Below are 15,888 nucleotides of genomic sequence, written 5' to 3'. Positions count from 1 at the left end.
CCTCGCTCTCTATTGCTGCTGAGGACAATTTTATGTTGGAGGCTACAGACACCACTGCAAGTGCAATAAGTAATGAAACTCTTCCTCTGCAACAGAGAACAGCGTGAAAAAAGGATAATTTTCTGGTTCTGCCAGTATCTTGAGCCATCTCACAATGCTCATCCCTTTTTTGCTCATGGGCACCGTTTTCAGGATAGTCCTCTTACAGCTTCTCAGGATGGAAGGACCATCCTTCTATTCAAGCACAGCTGATGATTAAACCACACAAGGAGATCCCTTCTCTGCAGTTATTTGCAGCAACTAAAAGGATGGGTGGATATGACCAGGTTTAATTCTAGGAGGTCACAAACATGCTTCTAGGCCCAAACCACCTGCTGTACTCTCAAAACTCGTTGTACCTGCTGCACTAGTTGGACATGGCAGCAGACACACTAAGGCCCTCATTACAAGTGGCCTAGTTAACTGCGATACCACACATATTGCAGTTAGCAGTTTGCCAGCTAACACTGCACACCTACAGCTTTCCCCAATATTTTCGGCAGGGTGATCATGCTGAAATTTATTGGGGGAAAAATGCCTCATAATTACCTGGACATCTGGAGTTTGGTGCACTTCATACCAAATTAGACTTGTTAGTCCTCATTATTAGGATAAGCTCGTAATAGGGAGATATTTATCAGACTCGACAAATTTCGACCGAGCGGAGATGGATTTTATTAGATCCTTTACATTTTGATCCACGCACCTGACTACTCGAAATAAAGGCCTCCTGACTCTGTAAAGAATCTAGGTTAATATTGACTAAAGGATGAACACCCGGATGAGCTCAATCATCACTACATGATTCATCCGGGACCACCAGCTCAAGAGCACACTTCCATCTCTAGAAAATATGCACCACAACCTTCACTACACCAACGCACTCTACCTTGGCCTGGACACCAACTGAACGGCATCCATAGGATCCAGAACGCGCACGGAGGTCTTGCCAGTTTTATGCAGATCTAGTTCTACAGCAAGGCAAAGAAAAGAAAGGGGGAACAAGCTTGCCCCATGGAGCATCAAACATTGTAAAATTTGCACCTTTTTCTATTGCGTCAGAAATGCTTGGCCCAGCCCTAATCTTTAGAAATGGTTTCCTATTGTGCCTGCCCTAGAAAACTGCATGGCTGCCAGTCCTTGCTTTGATCAAATTTAAAATCGTTTGTGGCGAATATTGGTGCATATAAATGCTCAGCTGGCGTTGCTCCTTTGACCTCTGCAATAAGATTCTCCCTAATTCATCCCAAAGAAAGCCTTTGTCCACTCATCACCTCCTCCTATCGTTTACCACTCTGGACTTTTGAGGAGATGGGACCAGTGCTTTTAAGTGATGGCCCTACAACTGTGGAATCAGCTCCCACTACATATACCCCCCATTTTGGTCAAGGGTCTAGAGAAAATTGGTTTGTGGTACCACTGTTACAAGTCAAGCAAATAAATAAATAAAGAACTAAGATGGATTCTCCGTCCATTTGTAAATGCTAACTAACACCATGTCAGTAGGCACAGTCTGGAACGAATCTTGGGGAAACTGGTGTATGCTTGGGTACACTTATTTAAGAAGCTCAGAGTGCAGTCTGATGCTAGGTGCAAAAGTTATGCTGTTGTGTAGTATGTTGTGCTCTAAATGGTAGTGCACAACACGTGGCAGAGCACTTCCTGACAGGAGCTAACTCCCAATGCCAGGACATGCACTAGAACAAACTGTTAGAGCCAAAAAAAACATGGCCCCTCTCCAAGATCCACTGAGAGAAGGGGTCATCTATTCTACCATTCTTTCCAAAGCCTATTAAGATTTACTCATCATTAACAGCAGAGTACCCTTGTTTAAGGGCAACCTTGGATACAGAATCCTGAGACACTTGAGCACTAGTGCCGCTGCTCATAGAAACCAAATGCTTCAATGTGCTTCGACCTGCATTTCAACCTTTTCTCTGGAAATCAAGCGAGTCAGAACTTCAAAAAGACACAACTGTCATCTTGCGTGGGTTAGAAATTATTTTTAAAAGTGTTTTAAGCATCCCATGTTGCTGATAGGTAAGAATTCTTTAGACACCCCATCCAACTCAGTTCTTGTTACACTAAGTATTAAGGCCAGGATTATATACAGTTCACATTAGATTCAAATTTAGTTAATTGCAATTAGAAGGAAGTCAGTGTTACTAGCCTTCACCCTTCAACACTACCAGCAAGTGCCGTAGCGGGGTGCTTGATTTGTGCCGGTAGTGACTGGCGGTGGGCACTGACACTACTATTTCTGCTTCAGGCTTTGATCCAGAGCAAGAGAGAGAAAGACAGAAAAGGGAGAAAAAATTAAGGGAAAGATAGACAAAGAGAGACAAAAAGGATAAAGGCAACCTGCAAAAGTGAAATGAAGAGACAGGAAGTGTAGGATGATGGAAGAAAGGGGCGTGAGGTAGGCTTAACAACTGCGCAGCCTTGGTTTTCGGCACCACAACATCAGGCAGCACAAGCAGCGGGCTCCTACCAGAAACTTTGGGCCCCTGGACTTATGTTTTGGTGTTTGACAAACTAAGCACTGGCCACCACTGAGGGAGAGGGCAAGAACTCTTGCAGAGCAGACACCTTAAGTGTGGCAGGTTACAGCTTTGTCACAGACACATCCAGGAATTAAGAGGAGGCTGAGGTTACTTAGGCCTATATTTACATGATTCTTAACGGTACATCTCACCTTACTGAGGGCCAGATGTACGACTGGTTTTAGCAGTCGCAAATTGAAAATCGGGCCGTTTGAGACTGCTAAAAAAGGTAGTAGCCTGTACAAACCCTATTTTATGAGTCAGCAGCCTATTACTGACTCGTAAAACAGGGTTTGCGATTAGGAAGGGGCGTGCCAAGGGTGTCTCTTCCATATAGCGAGTCGCAGGGGGATGTACAAATGTTTGGCGACTGCAGTTACAACCAATTTCAAATTGGTGGTAAGCCAGTTGCAAATGGGAAGGGGTCCCTCCCCAATGTGTTTGGCAGCGAAAATATTTTTTAAGAGCAGGCAGTGGGTTCCACAGAGCATTTCCTGCCCTTAAAAAATGAAAAGAAAACTTTTCATTTTTTTCTTATACAGCATCACGTTTTCATTTCAGGAAAACCGGCTGCATTTAGAAAAAAAAAGTTGCATTATTTAAAAAGCAAACACAAACATGGTGGTCTACTGTCCCCAGCAGGCCACCTTGCCTGTGATTGTAGCCCATTCCCAACGGGTCGCAAATTACGGCCTGCCTCATGGATATTGATGAGGCAGGTCATTTGCAACCCCATTGGGAATCGCTAAATGTGTCTGAGACATATTAGTACATTCCGTTTTGCTAGTCGCAAATTGTGAGTCGCAAAAAAATCACAATTTGCGACTCGCAAAATGGAATGGTCGTTCACCTGGCCCCCTGTGATCGGACAATGTGGAAAACACCACGAAGTGCCACCAGTGTACTGCAGCCACGTCTATGAGCAGAACCGGATATCAGAGGACTGCCCGGACCAGTGTGGCAGAGTGTGAACTCAACACTTGACACATTCCTCCTTCATGGAGTGGATTAGACCTAAAACCCAAGCTGGGATGCGGGGGCTGCATGTCAGGGGCAGATTATATCCGCTTTGCGCCCACGACCATGTTTCATCTTCTGTGGCGCTTGATTATCATGCCTAGCAAAGAATGCGGTGGCTTATTCTCTTTAAGTCTCCAAGAGGGAGTGCAACATTTATTCAACATCTACTCCTTCATTCCAAATGTAATTAACACTTGATCGAGTTCCCCCGGGGCGTCAGGAGTGGTGTTGGCTGGGCTCCACTCCTGGCCAGTGCGGTTAGCTTTCTAGCTCCATGGCCCATTCACAAAGGGGCGCAGAGCAGACATTTGCTCGGCAGGCAGTGTCTGGATTTCTGGTGGTCAGATTCCCAGACTGAGGCATTCAACACCAGCCACATCTGACCCTGCCAATCACTCTCGTTTTTATGGGCTACTGAACTGCAACTCATAGTGCTCGGAGTAAGGGTTGTACACAATGATGTTTTATGAAGAGGTACATTCAAGTTTAACATGAATAGAACTGTTTTTTTTTACAGTGACTGATACAGTGACACTTGCCTCTACAGTCAGATACAAGGAGCCCTTGAAAAATGAGTCATTTTTTTCAGCTTCATTACAAATGTACATGCCAGTCTTGTCTGTCTTTTCATATAATGGGATGGCTGTGTAGTGCTGTCTGGGTCTAGATCAGAGGTCTTTTCGTATGTACCTGGCACTTTAGATTTTATGTGAAGTAATCATCAGAAAGCGTGCCCTGTGCTTGTGAACAGAAGCTTTAGAGGGAAAAAAATAGGTTCTTCCTGTTTTCCAAGCCCACAGGTTACACAATTTGCATAGTGCGCCTAAAAACAGATTGTGTGTCTTCAGAATAAAAAAAGAAATAAAGCACATTTTCAGATCCACTGGTGGCAGTCCCTAGTATCTTCATTTTTGAAGGTACAGCGTTAAGATTTGTGTCTGTATATTATTTTACTCCAAGTCTGAATGATGTACAATAATTCATTCTGTGAAAGACACACATGACAATACTTTAGCAATGCAAAACTAACCTAAAATCATACTGTGAGATCTGATTTAAAAGTACATTTTATGATGAGGTTCGAATTTTCGCTCAATGCATGTCACTTATTCCTCTAGCGGGATATTCCTTGATGGTGCCTATTTATTTGATAATTCATCTTTCTGTGTACCTGGACGGGTTTCCAGGGAGGTGTCTCAGAGAGGGAACGACTCCCAATGGCCCGTCAAGGGGTTATCTGCCCGCGTGGCTGAAACACATTGTTTTATGAGAATCCACCCAATGCCATTGTCTCTACGTCCAGTAGAAGCTCACTTTGTTTTTGATGCACCAGGGCATGGAAAATACTTTTTCAAAAGGAAGTGAAGCCCCGACCCTCCCCGCTACTCCCCCCATAGTGTAAATGAGAGAATGCCTTGTGACCCCCTGGACAAAAAGCAGAAGAGTTATACTCATTTGCACCCCAATTCCAGGACTGAACGTGGCTACCAAAGCTGGGGATGTTAGCTTCCTGAGTTATCCCCAGGCCTAGTGGGGTACGCAGTCTGTTTTTGGTGCTTTCCCGACTCCTGCTGGAGTCTGAAGTTCTGGAAATCTGGAGTCCCAGTAGAAGTGTGGGAGTGAGAATGGACACAGAAGTAGGACTAGTTAAGAGCCACACTGCTCAAATCCCATACAAGCCATGAGGTAAGCAGCCAGAATTGTCCTCTTTGTGGGAACCACTATCCAAGCTGAATCTCGTTTGCCTGATCTGGAACCCACTGAAGCTTACGTGTGAGATTCCAGTTCCACTGCAGTGATCCATCTTGGCCAAGACTCTTCACCACAAACTTCGAACACGTTTCCAGGTACAGACCGAGGACTAACATCACTATAGACAGCTAACCTCCCAAAACATCTAGGGTGAAAGGTACTTTTTTAACCTGGACCAACTTGAAACAGCAAATTAATTATTTTCTGAAATGTCTTTTATTTCCTGAGACATATATGTATCCTCATGGACTTCTATAATGGCAATGCTTACCAAATTAATTTTACAAAGTTTAAAAACATTTTGTGATTTTTCCATTCTAGTTTACAAGGGTGCAACATTTACTAGTTCGTTTAGTTTAACTATTTTTGTAAAGTTTGTATGACATTGCATTCTCAATTAGTTTAACTGTAGAGCATTCTGAATTGTTTATCCTTGCACACCAACTCCCCAAGAGAATACCCATTTCTTGACCCATGTTACTAAAGGGTGAGGCGGGGCTACTTTAAGGAGACTTTGGTCCGCCTCTGTGGTAGTTCCCAGCAAAGGGTTTATGGGAACTGAGCTAACACATACATATACATCCCCAGTCACTTTCACACTTTAACTTCCCAGGGATTCATTACAGTGCAAATATCACTGCATACAAGATACTGTGATGAGCTGATGTTCTCGGCTGTCGGATTGTGCTCTGAATGCCTGTAACATCCGTATGAACAACTGAGCCTGCTCCAAACGTGTACATGCGTTTACATGTATCCAGGAACAGGAAATCTAAGTCAGCATGTTGTGTGACATCATGCTCCACACATGATTACAAGTCCAAGCCACCTAGACCACACAGATGTTTCCGTGTATAATGTCACCCTGAGGAGCTACATGGAATACCAGGCATGAAGTTTGGTGGTATACTGAGGGAAAGCTGGGGATAGATATCAATATTGGCGTCTTGTTCATGTGCAAAATAGATATCATGAGTTTCAGTAAAGGGCTGCAAAAAATCCTTATAATCTGCCCTTTCCAAGACAGCAGTCTTTTAGATATAATGGTATCAGTTTCTCAATACAAGATGAAGTAGAGTCTTTCCTGTGATGTCAGTTTCTGTTTGAATCATATTTATAGAGGTGTTTGCAAGTGATGAATGCATTGAAACACATTAATTCACATATTTTCCATTGAGTTCCGCACCCCTTTGCTGCTATCTTTGTCCCTAAGACAAAGTGGAACTTCTATTAGATACAACTGGACATTTTTGCTAGGATCCATCCTCTTTGAATATTTCAGGTGCCTTGCTAACAACTTCAGTATTAAACTTCATCTCTACCCAGGAGCTACAAGATTGCCAAGGAGGATTTTTACTCTTTTTGTTTCCCCCCATCTGGGAACCTGTTAAGGAGGCATTTAGTACCTTTCACATGTAATGTTCAGTGCTGAGTGGTTCCGCGTCTACTGGGAAGAGTCACCCTTTCCTCAAGAAAACAAAAAGTCACTGTTGGAAATGGCCCTTTTAACCCAAACTTTTTGCCTTTTCCCTCCTCTTTTTCTGACTTCAGTTTAGTTGGTGTTAGGACTCTGGGCACTTTACTACTGCTGATCATTGCTAAAGTACACGTGCTCTCTCCCTAAACGTGTTTATGATTGGTGTATACCCGATTGGCATATTTGATTAATTAGTAAGTCTCTTGTAAAGTGGTATCCCATATACCCAGGACATGGTACTTCAAATGCTACTCGTGGGTCTGCAGCGCTGATTGCACCACCCACAGGAGTAGCCTGTCAAACCTATCTCAGGCCTCAACTTGGTATTAAGATTACTTGCCAAATCCTAAACTCCCCTTTTACTACATATAACTCACCACTAATGTAAGCTCAAAGGGCAGGGTGCTATGTAAGTAAAATGTAGGACATATACCCATATGTTTTATATGTCCTGGTAGTGAAAAACACCCAAATTCGTTTTTCACTGTGGTGAGGCCTGTTACTCTCATAGGTTAGCATTGGGGATTCCTTAAAATACTTTAAAGATGTAATTCCTGATCAGAGAGGAGTAGCTGAATTATGTTTCATATGTTTGGAATGGCAATGGTAAATCATCTTTACTGGTAACACTGGATTTAACATTACCATTATAGAAAGTAGACATTTCTCTGTGCTTATTACTTTATGTGCCTCACAGCTTGTCTCCAATACACATCTGAGTTTGGGTGACAGTTACACTTTCTGCATTCCCTATAGACAGCCACAAACACAGGGCACTCAGCTGTATCTGCATACATCTGCATTCTGATGGGTCTTTCTGAGCAAGATAGAAGGGGAAGAGCTGACATGCTCACTTCAATAGGGAGTGTTCTGCCCTCACTCAAAGCACTGACTAACCCCCAGGGTTAGCCTGGCACACAGGACTGGGCTGAAAGGGGACCTGTGCACATCAAAGTCTTTCCTTTGAAGTCACCTCTGCTTCAGGGGCATTTTATGGTATAAGTGCTGTGGGTCTGGTCCCATCTAATCAGGCACTGAATCTCTGTCAGAAAGCCTGTTGTCCTGCTTAAAGGACTCATCTGGACTGCTTTTCTGATTGTTGCACTGCTGCCTGCTGGGCTGCTGAAAGGACTCAACTAGACTGCTTTTCTGCGTGTTGCCCTGCTTCCTGCTGTTCCCTGCATCTGTTCTAACTAGAGCTCTGGACTTGTAACCAGACATCGCTAGCTCTACATCTGCACATTGCCAAAATGAACTGCTGTCCTACCAGGAGGATCTGCCAATGAGCTAACTGCTCTCCTGTGTTGGCCTGCTGCTTGCTGAAGCTGCAAGAGAGGCTGCAACTTTGCTACCTGCCTTACTGTGCAGGCATTTTGCCTGCTGGTACTCTGCTGTGCTGACCCTATGTGTTCACCAAGGGTTTGTTGGCTTGCCCCAGTTTAGGAATCTCAGGGCTATCAAAGATTCCAATTTGGCACCACCGCCAAGGGACTCTGCTTCTTGTAAGTCTGGCAGTAGTGCAAGTCAGCAAGGAGTGTGTCTGGTCGCTCTGTGTATCGCCTCGGATCTAGCTGGCAAGTGCCTGGTGAGCACCTCGTCTTGTATTAGCCCAAAGAGTGTAGTGCGCTGCCCAGCATTCAGCCCATAAGCACCTGTTGAAGCGCTCTCACTTTGATTGGAAACCAGAGGGTGTTTCTGTGCACCAGTCTTCGGTTGGCACTAAAGGAAATCCCAGCTTCTGAGCCCAGCGCCGCCTAGCAACATTGACATCAACCGTGGGCAGGGCAGTAGGAAACACCGAACAACATGAGTGGTGTCCTTAAGGAGATATTGCTTTGTGTTTGGCCCCCATCTTATGCTATCGTTTTCGGGTGGCCTGTGGTGTACAGGCTCGGTGGTTAGCCAGACACTGAGAAGGAACACATAAGTGAGGGAGCAGGCTGCTCGACCTCAACGTGTATATTCTCCCGGCAAGACCCGCACCACAGCTCGGGACTAACTGGTGGGTGACATGCCCCATTTGCCTCCCCAGCTCAAAGGGGCCACAATCAACTTACCCCTTTCTCTTTACATTTGCCGTCCTGGCCCTGAGGACCCCGAATGGAGTCGCCAGTTACTCGCAAGTGCTGCATTGCCAGAATTGGGCAGTATCTGAGTGCTCGTACTCCTGAGGGAGGCATTACCATAACCCCTCTAAAGGTAGCACACGCAGCTTTTGCAGCACTGTTTCTTCATTAATAACTGTGATAGGAACCTGTAAAAGTGCATATCTCTTGATTGTATCACCTGCTTTTTATCAGCATGACCAGTACTACTAATAACTGTGATATATTACAAAGTTTACATGATACTCATGTTGTTTTGGTGCTAATGTGTTTTATAATACAAAGTCTTTTTATACATACTGTGTGGAGTCTTTTTGTGGTGCATTCATTGTGTTATTGTGTGGTTGTTGCACAAATAGTTTGCACATTGCCTCTTTTGATAAGCCAGCCAGCTCTGCGCCAATCTACCAGGGGATGAACACAGGTTATCTGAGTGTGTATCTGACTTACCCTGACTAGAGTGGTGGGTTCTGCCTGACTGAGGTGAAACCCCTTTTTTAACAGTCAATCAACAGATCTGCTTACTGTACAGTTCTTGACCGTGCAACGCGTTATGCTCCAGCTAAGAAACCCTTGGTATCCTTTAATTCATATTAATCTCTAGAACACTGAACAAGAGTGAAGTGTGATTATACAGTGATAAGTATGTGTGGCTTGTCAGGCTACATCTTGATAATTCCTGCCACCCGTGCACAAGCAGATCGGTCCAATACTAGATGCCGCAGCACAGCTGCCGACAGCTAACCAGGAAAAAGGGCTCATTCACGAGCACAAATGACGACTGTATTAAATCTGTGAAGAGACTATTTGTAGAGACATGTTGTGCCTAACGGTCATTACAACAGCAGCTGAAAAACACATTTGTGTTGTCTTAAAAGAAATTAAGTTTGAAAGAGGAGTGAGCACAAACATGTTGATTTACAAAGACAGGCATAAACTTCAGCTGGCGCAATGCATGCCCATACACAGTAACACTTTGTAATTATTTTATGTATTCAGAAATATGTCGAACATATGCATGTAATGCACCTTTTGACATGTATGATTTTCATATACTTTGCTGATATTTCAATCTTAAGCCTGCATTAAGCACTGTATACGGTACACATTGCCTAGTTAATTAAAAAACAAAGCTGCATTTTTTCAATAACTATATTTTCTCACCGAACTACATTCTGCTGTCCAGAACTCTATCTTCTGCACCTGCTCTATGTACACTGCACACCATGGAACACTTTCTTACCTCATTCAAGTGTAAGCTGACTGCTTCCACAACAAAATATCTCTTCGAGCCATTAGCCTTACAGGGTAGAGCCGAGACACTTCAATCTGATCTCCCAAATTATCCTCTTGATCTTCGTGATAAACTTGCTTCACGTTTTGCAGTCAGAATAAACACCATTGTAAACTGGATCTCAGAGCCAACACTTTCTCTCTGCCTTAAGTCACCTATGGCAAGTCCTCCCAGAGAAACGATTTGAAGTCAACACATTTCTGGGTGAGTCCACCCAAAACAACCTTTAAATTCTATAGCAAGCCTTTTCAATCCAGATACAGAAGGACCGAAAATACATCACCGCAAGCAACCTAGACTTAGCCGCACACAAAGCTATCACATTTCCAGGCCAAATCTATGTTTAAGTAAGGCAGGCTTCTTATTTTCTGTTGTCATATTCTGAAACTCAAGCCCCTTTGCTCTGTGGGCACACCAGAAATGTATTTTAATTTGATGACCCTTTCGTAGGTGGGATTATCCAGGTTGGTATGACGGGGCTATTGAGAGTTTCGTTTCAATGTGCGCTGTATATAAAATCTCTAAATAAAAAATGCAAATAAAGGTGGTACTCACGGACACACATTTCCCGGCTTTCGTAAAATCCAGCACAGCACTGAGATTTGCGTCTATACATTGTTTTCTCTCCACGTCTGTATGCTGTACGATAACTTATTCTGGGAACATAAACACATGAAAACACTTTTGAAAACTTTGTAAATGCAGGCCTAAAGACCTATTAATTTTCTAATTTTTAATCCCCAACAGTGCCTGTCATGTACACGTTGCAATGAATCGCAACTTTTCTCCAGAGTACACATGTAATAGTTATGGTGGAAACTGAAGGTGAACATTTGTGCGTCTTAAACACGTCCAGTTTCACAGCTGGTCTCATTTACTAATTCAAGATGTATCGTTTAGCCTGTTGGTCCGGTGATATTCCCTTAAGCATTTGGCACATTTCGAAGTGTTAGCCATGGATAGAAATTCGGGTAAGCTAGCCCAAACGGTGTGATGCATTAATTAAAAAAAATGTGAGTGAGACCCAAATTCCAAATCGTGATTAGTCCTTTAAGCTAATTTCCTGTTATTAAAAACCGAGTGCTTGCATTTAGACAAACGTTAGTTTAGAATGTGAGCTCCACAATTATCATCCAAGCCTATTAGTCCAAATTTCTATTACGAGAATATACCACAGACCCCAGATAATTTCACAAATAAATAGAAATAATACAGTACACATTTCATAGTTTAGAAAAAATTGAGAATTTTTCATTTTTTCAATAACTATCTTTTTTTAATTAGACTTTTTTTTGCTATCCGCAAATCTACTTCCTAAACCTGTTTTATATATATTACACACAAAGGTGAACATTCCTACATAATTCAAGTCTAAGGGCCTGATTACGATGGTGGACGGACTTTTGTTCGTACGCCATCGTCCCGGGGATGGGGACCGCCGACCTCTAAGGTGGCGGTCCCAAATATCAAATTACAATGCGGCCGCCACAACGGTGGCCGCAAAAGGCATTTTTTCCATTGTGGCGGGTGCTGCTTAGTGCAGCACCCACAGCAATGGAATAAAAGGAAGGTTTTGCTTTTCCCTGCACTACGTGGCAGGCACCACACGATGCCTGCCACATGGTGTAGGGAAATGTAGGGGAGCACCCAAAACCACGGTGCCTGGGGGAAATGGGGTCCCGCTATGGGCCCCCAAAGTTCCTCCCCACCAGCTTTTCCATGGGCGGTAAACCGCTATGGAAAGGCTGGTGGGGATGGACCATCGTAATCCCTACAGCGGTGCCTGATAGGCACCACCACCATTACAGGGATAGGGAGGCCCTCTGCCACACCGACGTGCTCAAGGAGTTTGTCGGATGCGTGGCGGTTGGAGTTTCCGACCACCACAGTACCGCCTACCATAATAATATGGCGGGCAGAAAACGGCCTCACGATGGCGGTGAACCTCGGTGGCGGGTTCACCGCCATCGTAATCAGCCCCTAAGTTGTCTGCTTCATCACAAAATATCTCTAAGAGCCAACAGCCCTACAGGGTTCTGCCTGACCTCAGAATCTGATCTCTCAAAATATCTTCCTAATCTTCCTGATAAACTTGCTTCACTTTATTCCTTGTCAAAATTAGCCCCACCAGTAGTTGGATGTCAAAGTCAGCGCTTCCTCTCTTAAGTCACCTATGTCTTGCCTAGTTCCGGCATAAAATGAATTTATATGTGGGAAAGCACCACAAGGTAATTTCTCAAATAATTAAAAATTATTCCTTCAGCCCTATTCATTAAGAGTGGAAGCATTTTCTTTTGGTCCATTTCTTTCAGTGCTCTTTCACATGACTTTGTATCACTATGCCAGGGCCACCTAGTAGTAGATTCTTGCACTGCGTACTGTTGAAAGTAGAACGGCAAACTCATGATGTTATACAAATCACAGATTGTGTCCTACTAAGCTGGAAACTGTATTTACACCTCATGGTAGATTGGTTGACGGCATTTCTAAAGAGCCCACCCCTCTATAGGTTCTCTTGGAGCACGTCTTAACAACTGCCGAGCCAAAGAAACCGAACTTCAGCTTTTGCCTGCAGCCTAAAAAGTGAGGCAGGGTGCTTAACATCCACAGGGACCGGCATGCGGTGTGTAGAATTATTTCAATTACAAAAAAACACAATCATTGTATAATGTCCTCACTAATGTCATTTGAGATATCATCAATGACATCATCAATGATGCCAATGAGTGATGTCATAAGCAGTGTATGGCAGGGACAAGGTATAGTTACATCAGTAAACTATAACTGGTAAATGTCAGTGTTTTTTTGTTTTAAAACAATATTTTTCTTATTATTACAAGGCCTAACTAAAACGTAACTTTCACCTTGTTTCAGTGTTTTTCCTGAGTTTTCTTAATGTAAAGTTAGTTATTATTACCATACCTAACTATGATGTCACTTTATTCACTGAAAAAACAGAGGTTAATTAACGTTATAGTTAGGTGTGAGAAAAAGATCTTTTTGTTTAAAAAAAAAACCCTTAGAAAGTCAATGAAAAAAAAAGGTTAAAGTAATGCTATAGTTAGCTGAATATGTGACAACATTACCTTTTTAAAGTAAAAAAAACACAGAAATTTACCAGTTATAGTTAGCAGAGCTAACTATAACTTGCACCCCCGCCATGCAATGCTTATTACCTCACATATTTCATCACTCATGACAAGTTCTAGACATCATTTATGACATCAATGATGACACAACTGATGACATCATCCAAGCTTCTTTTGCACACATTCTCTATAAACGAATAAAACATTACAGGCCTGAAAGCAAGTACAAAATATCTCAGAATAATATGAAGCATCATTAATGCCATCACAGATACAACTCCCTTGGGTGTAGCAAGCATGGGTTATGTGCAACATTAACCCTATACCACGCACTTCAAGGGTAGCCTAGTTCACATTAACAAACAACCACAGGTATATGGGAAACCCTTGTTGCACCCGGTGTTCAATCTGTATACACGTGTTCAGAGAAAGCCAAGTACCTCAAGATTCTCAACATCTCTTCCAAAATTAATAATGCAAACGTCTCACAGTCATCGAACCCACATTGAGAAGTAAAGTTAATATGAGCGGAAAAATGGGTACTGTAAACAGTATTTACTTAGTGGCAAAAGTTTACTCTATACCACACTGTGTGTAGACAGTGAAACTCTCGTGAGAAATACACCACATAATATTAAAAAAGTATCTACTAAGATCAGGGTACACGCTATCATCACTTGTCAAAAAAAGACACCGTTCACTTAAAAGAACCAAAGTCTGAAGGTACTAAAGATTATACTATCTGCAGTCTTCATACTGTGGTGAATACGTTACAGATAGCTCATCTTCTGAAGCAAAACAAGCACATGTACATAGGTTAGTACCTGGTGCACCTAGTCTTCTATGTTATGTAGAAATTGTCATGCTGAGACGATACTCTCTAATAACTCAAGGCTGCTTACAATACTAAGTATCTACGATGTTTTTCTTTGCCCAGACAGAGAATATTTCTGCAGAACCAAAAAACTTGCGTTGAATATACTGGACACAAATCTTCATCTGTCATCTGCACACAGAGTTACTCTTCAATACAAAGATTTAGAACATGTTCAGTACCTCTACACCCCTACGATGCATTTGAAGCACATGTGTTTGTAAACAATTACACCCATTAGCTGGACAAAGGCTGAATAAAATGAGGTAAAAAAGCAATATGGTAGCTGCCTGCCACTATGTAAACTATAAAACAAGCTAACATACTCATTGGATGATGTCAGCAGTGATGTCATCAACAATGTCATCAATGATGTAATTTGTGATGTCATCAGTGATGTCATAGAACATGTCACAAGTGATGTAATATGAGAGATCATAAGCAGTGCATGGTGTTGGCGCAAGTCATAGTTAGTTCTGCTAACTATAACTGGTGAATTTTTATGTTTTTTTTAGTTCATAACGTTAATGTTGTCACTGACATATTCACCTAACCATAATGTTACTTTAACCTTTGGGTTTTTTTTCGGGCCATGTGCGGGATTTAACTAAATTCCGGTTGGTTCAGCAACATGCGGTACCCGAGACATATATTATGATATGGGTATTGCCAATGTGGATATAAAGGAAGCTTTTTTAGTGAACACAAGGTTAGCACCCAAGAACATCTCAACATTACTCTAGAGCTCCTTTAAATTACAGTGCGATGCAAAGTGATATTAATGGACAGGCAGAATCTAGTTGTGAGTATCCCAGTTCCATGGCTGCCAGCATGAATGGCCTTTGTCTACCTCACCTGTGCCGTGTGCACTTGAACCAGTTCAGGATGTCTGTGCAGCTGGTATAGTAGATCTGGTCATACGGATGTGCGTAGGATTCCTGGACTGTGACTAAATAGCTGAGAGGGAACAACAAGAAAAAGAGATAATCAATACATTGAAACACCACCAAGGACTTTCACCTGCGTCATCTGGAAGATGTAAGATGATAGAAGCTGTGATGTGGGCGTGAGGAAAGAGCAGAAAACTCACGGGTAGCAGCCGGAAGCTCGCACAGGCAGCACTGGCACAGTCACTTTGTCTTAGGTTCTAGTACAAGGAAGAAAGTGGACTCCCTGGCTGCTGTTTTACACCAAAGACCCCTGTAGGAAGTCACTTCCTGTGAGCAGTGGCGTGGCGTCCATTAGTGCAGCAGGTGAAGTGGAAATGAAACGAAGGAGCCTGTGGGGTCCACTGAACCCTGATTATTGTTGCATTTTGCAGCTGAAACAAGTTACTACTGAGGCACCTTTCGTGAGTGACATTTTTGTAAATCCATGATTGCTGAATGCTGGCCATGACAAGCGCTTTGATACCTGATTGATGTATGTGGTAAATGTGCTCCTAGTCTGACTTTGCACGCTTATAGTGTAAAATCGTTAATTGTGAGGGTCAAAGGCAACCACAGGTTATGCACATTGTAACTTTACCTCCCTAATAAATGTAATTATGGAGAGAGTTAACCTCAGAAACTGAAGGCCTGTTTTAAAGTTGGCGGGTAGAGAAAACCCCCAGATTCCTGGAGGAAAAGTAAAACCGGGTGGAGGACCCACTTGTGGCATTACCACGGCTACTCTTTATGGTGGATGGAATTCAGC

General features: G+C 42.9%; 1 protein-coding gene across 1 annotated transcript in view; it reads right to left on the bottom strand.

Moving 5' to 3' along the window:
* MEGF10 (multiple EGF like domains 10) overlaps positions 1-15,888 on the bottom strand; it is a 293,827-nt gene that overhangs the window by 205,450 nt on the left and 72,489 nt on the right. Inside the window, exons 3-4 of the mRNA XM_078675602.1 lie at positions 15,049-15,150; positions 10,786-10,886 (exon numbers count right to left, since the gene is read on the bottom strand). Coding sequence (XP_078531728.1) covers positions 10,786-10,886; positions 15,049-15,150 — 203 coding nt within the window. The remainder of the gene's footprint in view (positions 1-10,785; positions 10,887-15,048; positions 15,151-15,888) is intronic.

Source organism: Lissotriton helveticus, chromosome 2_1 (genome assembly GCF_964261635.1).
Source record: "Lissotriton helveticus chromosome 2_1, aLisHel1.1, whole genome shotgun sequence".
Lineage (NCBI taxonomy): Eukaryota > Metazoa > Chordata > Amphibia > Caudata > Salamandridae > Lissotriton > Lissotriton helveticus.
The sequence above is the reverse complement of the archived record's forward strand: the minus strand, read 5'-3'. Positions and strand labels throughout refer to the sequence as shown.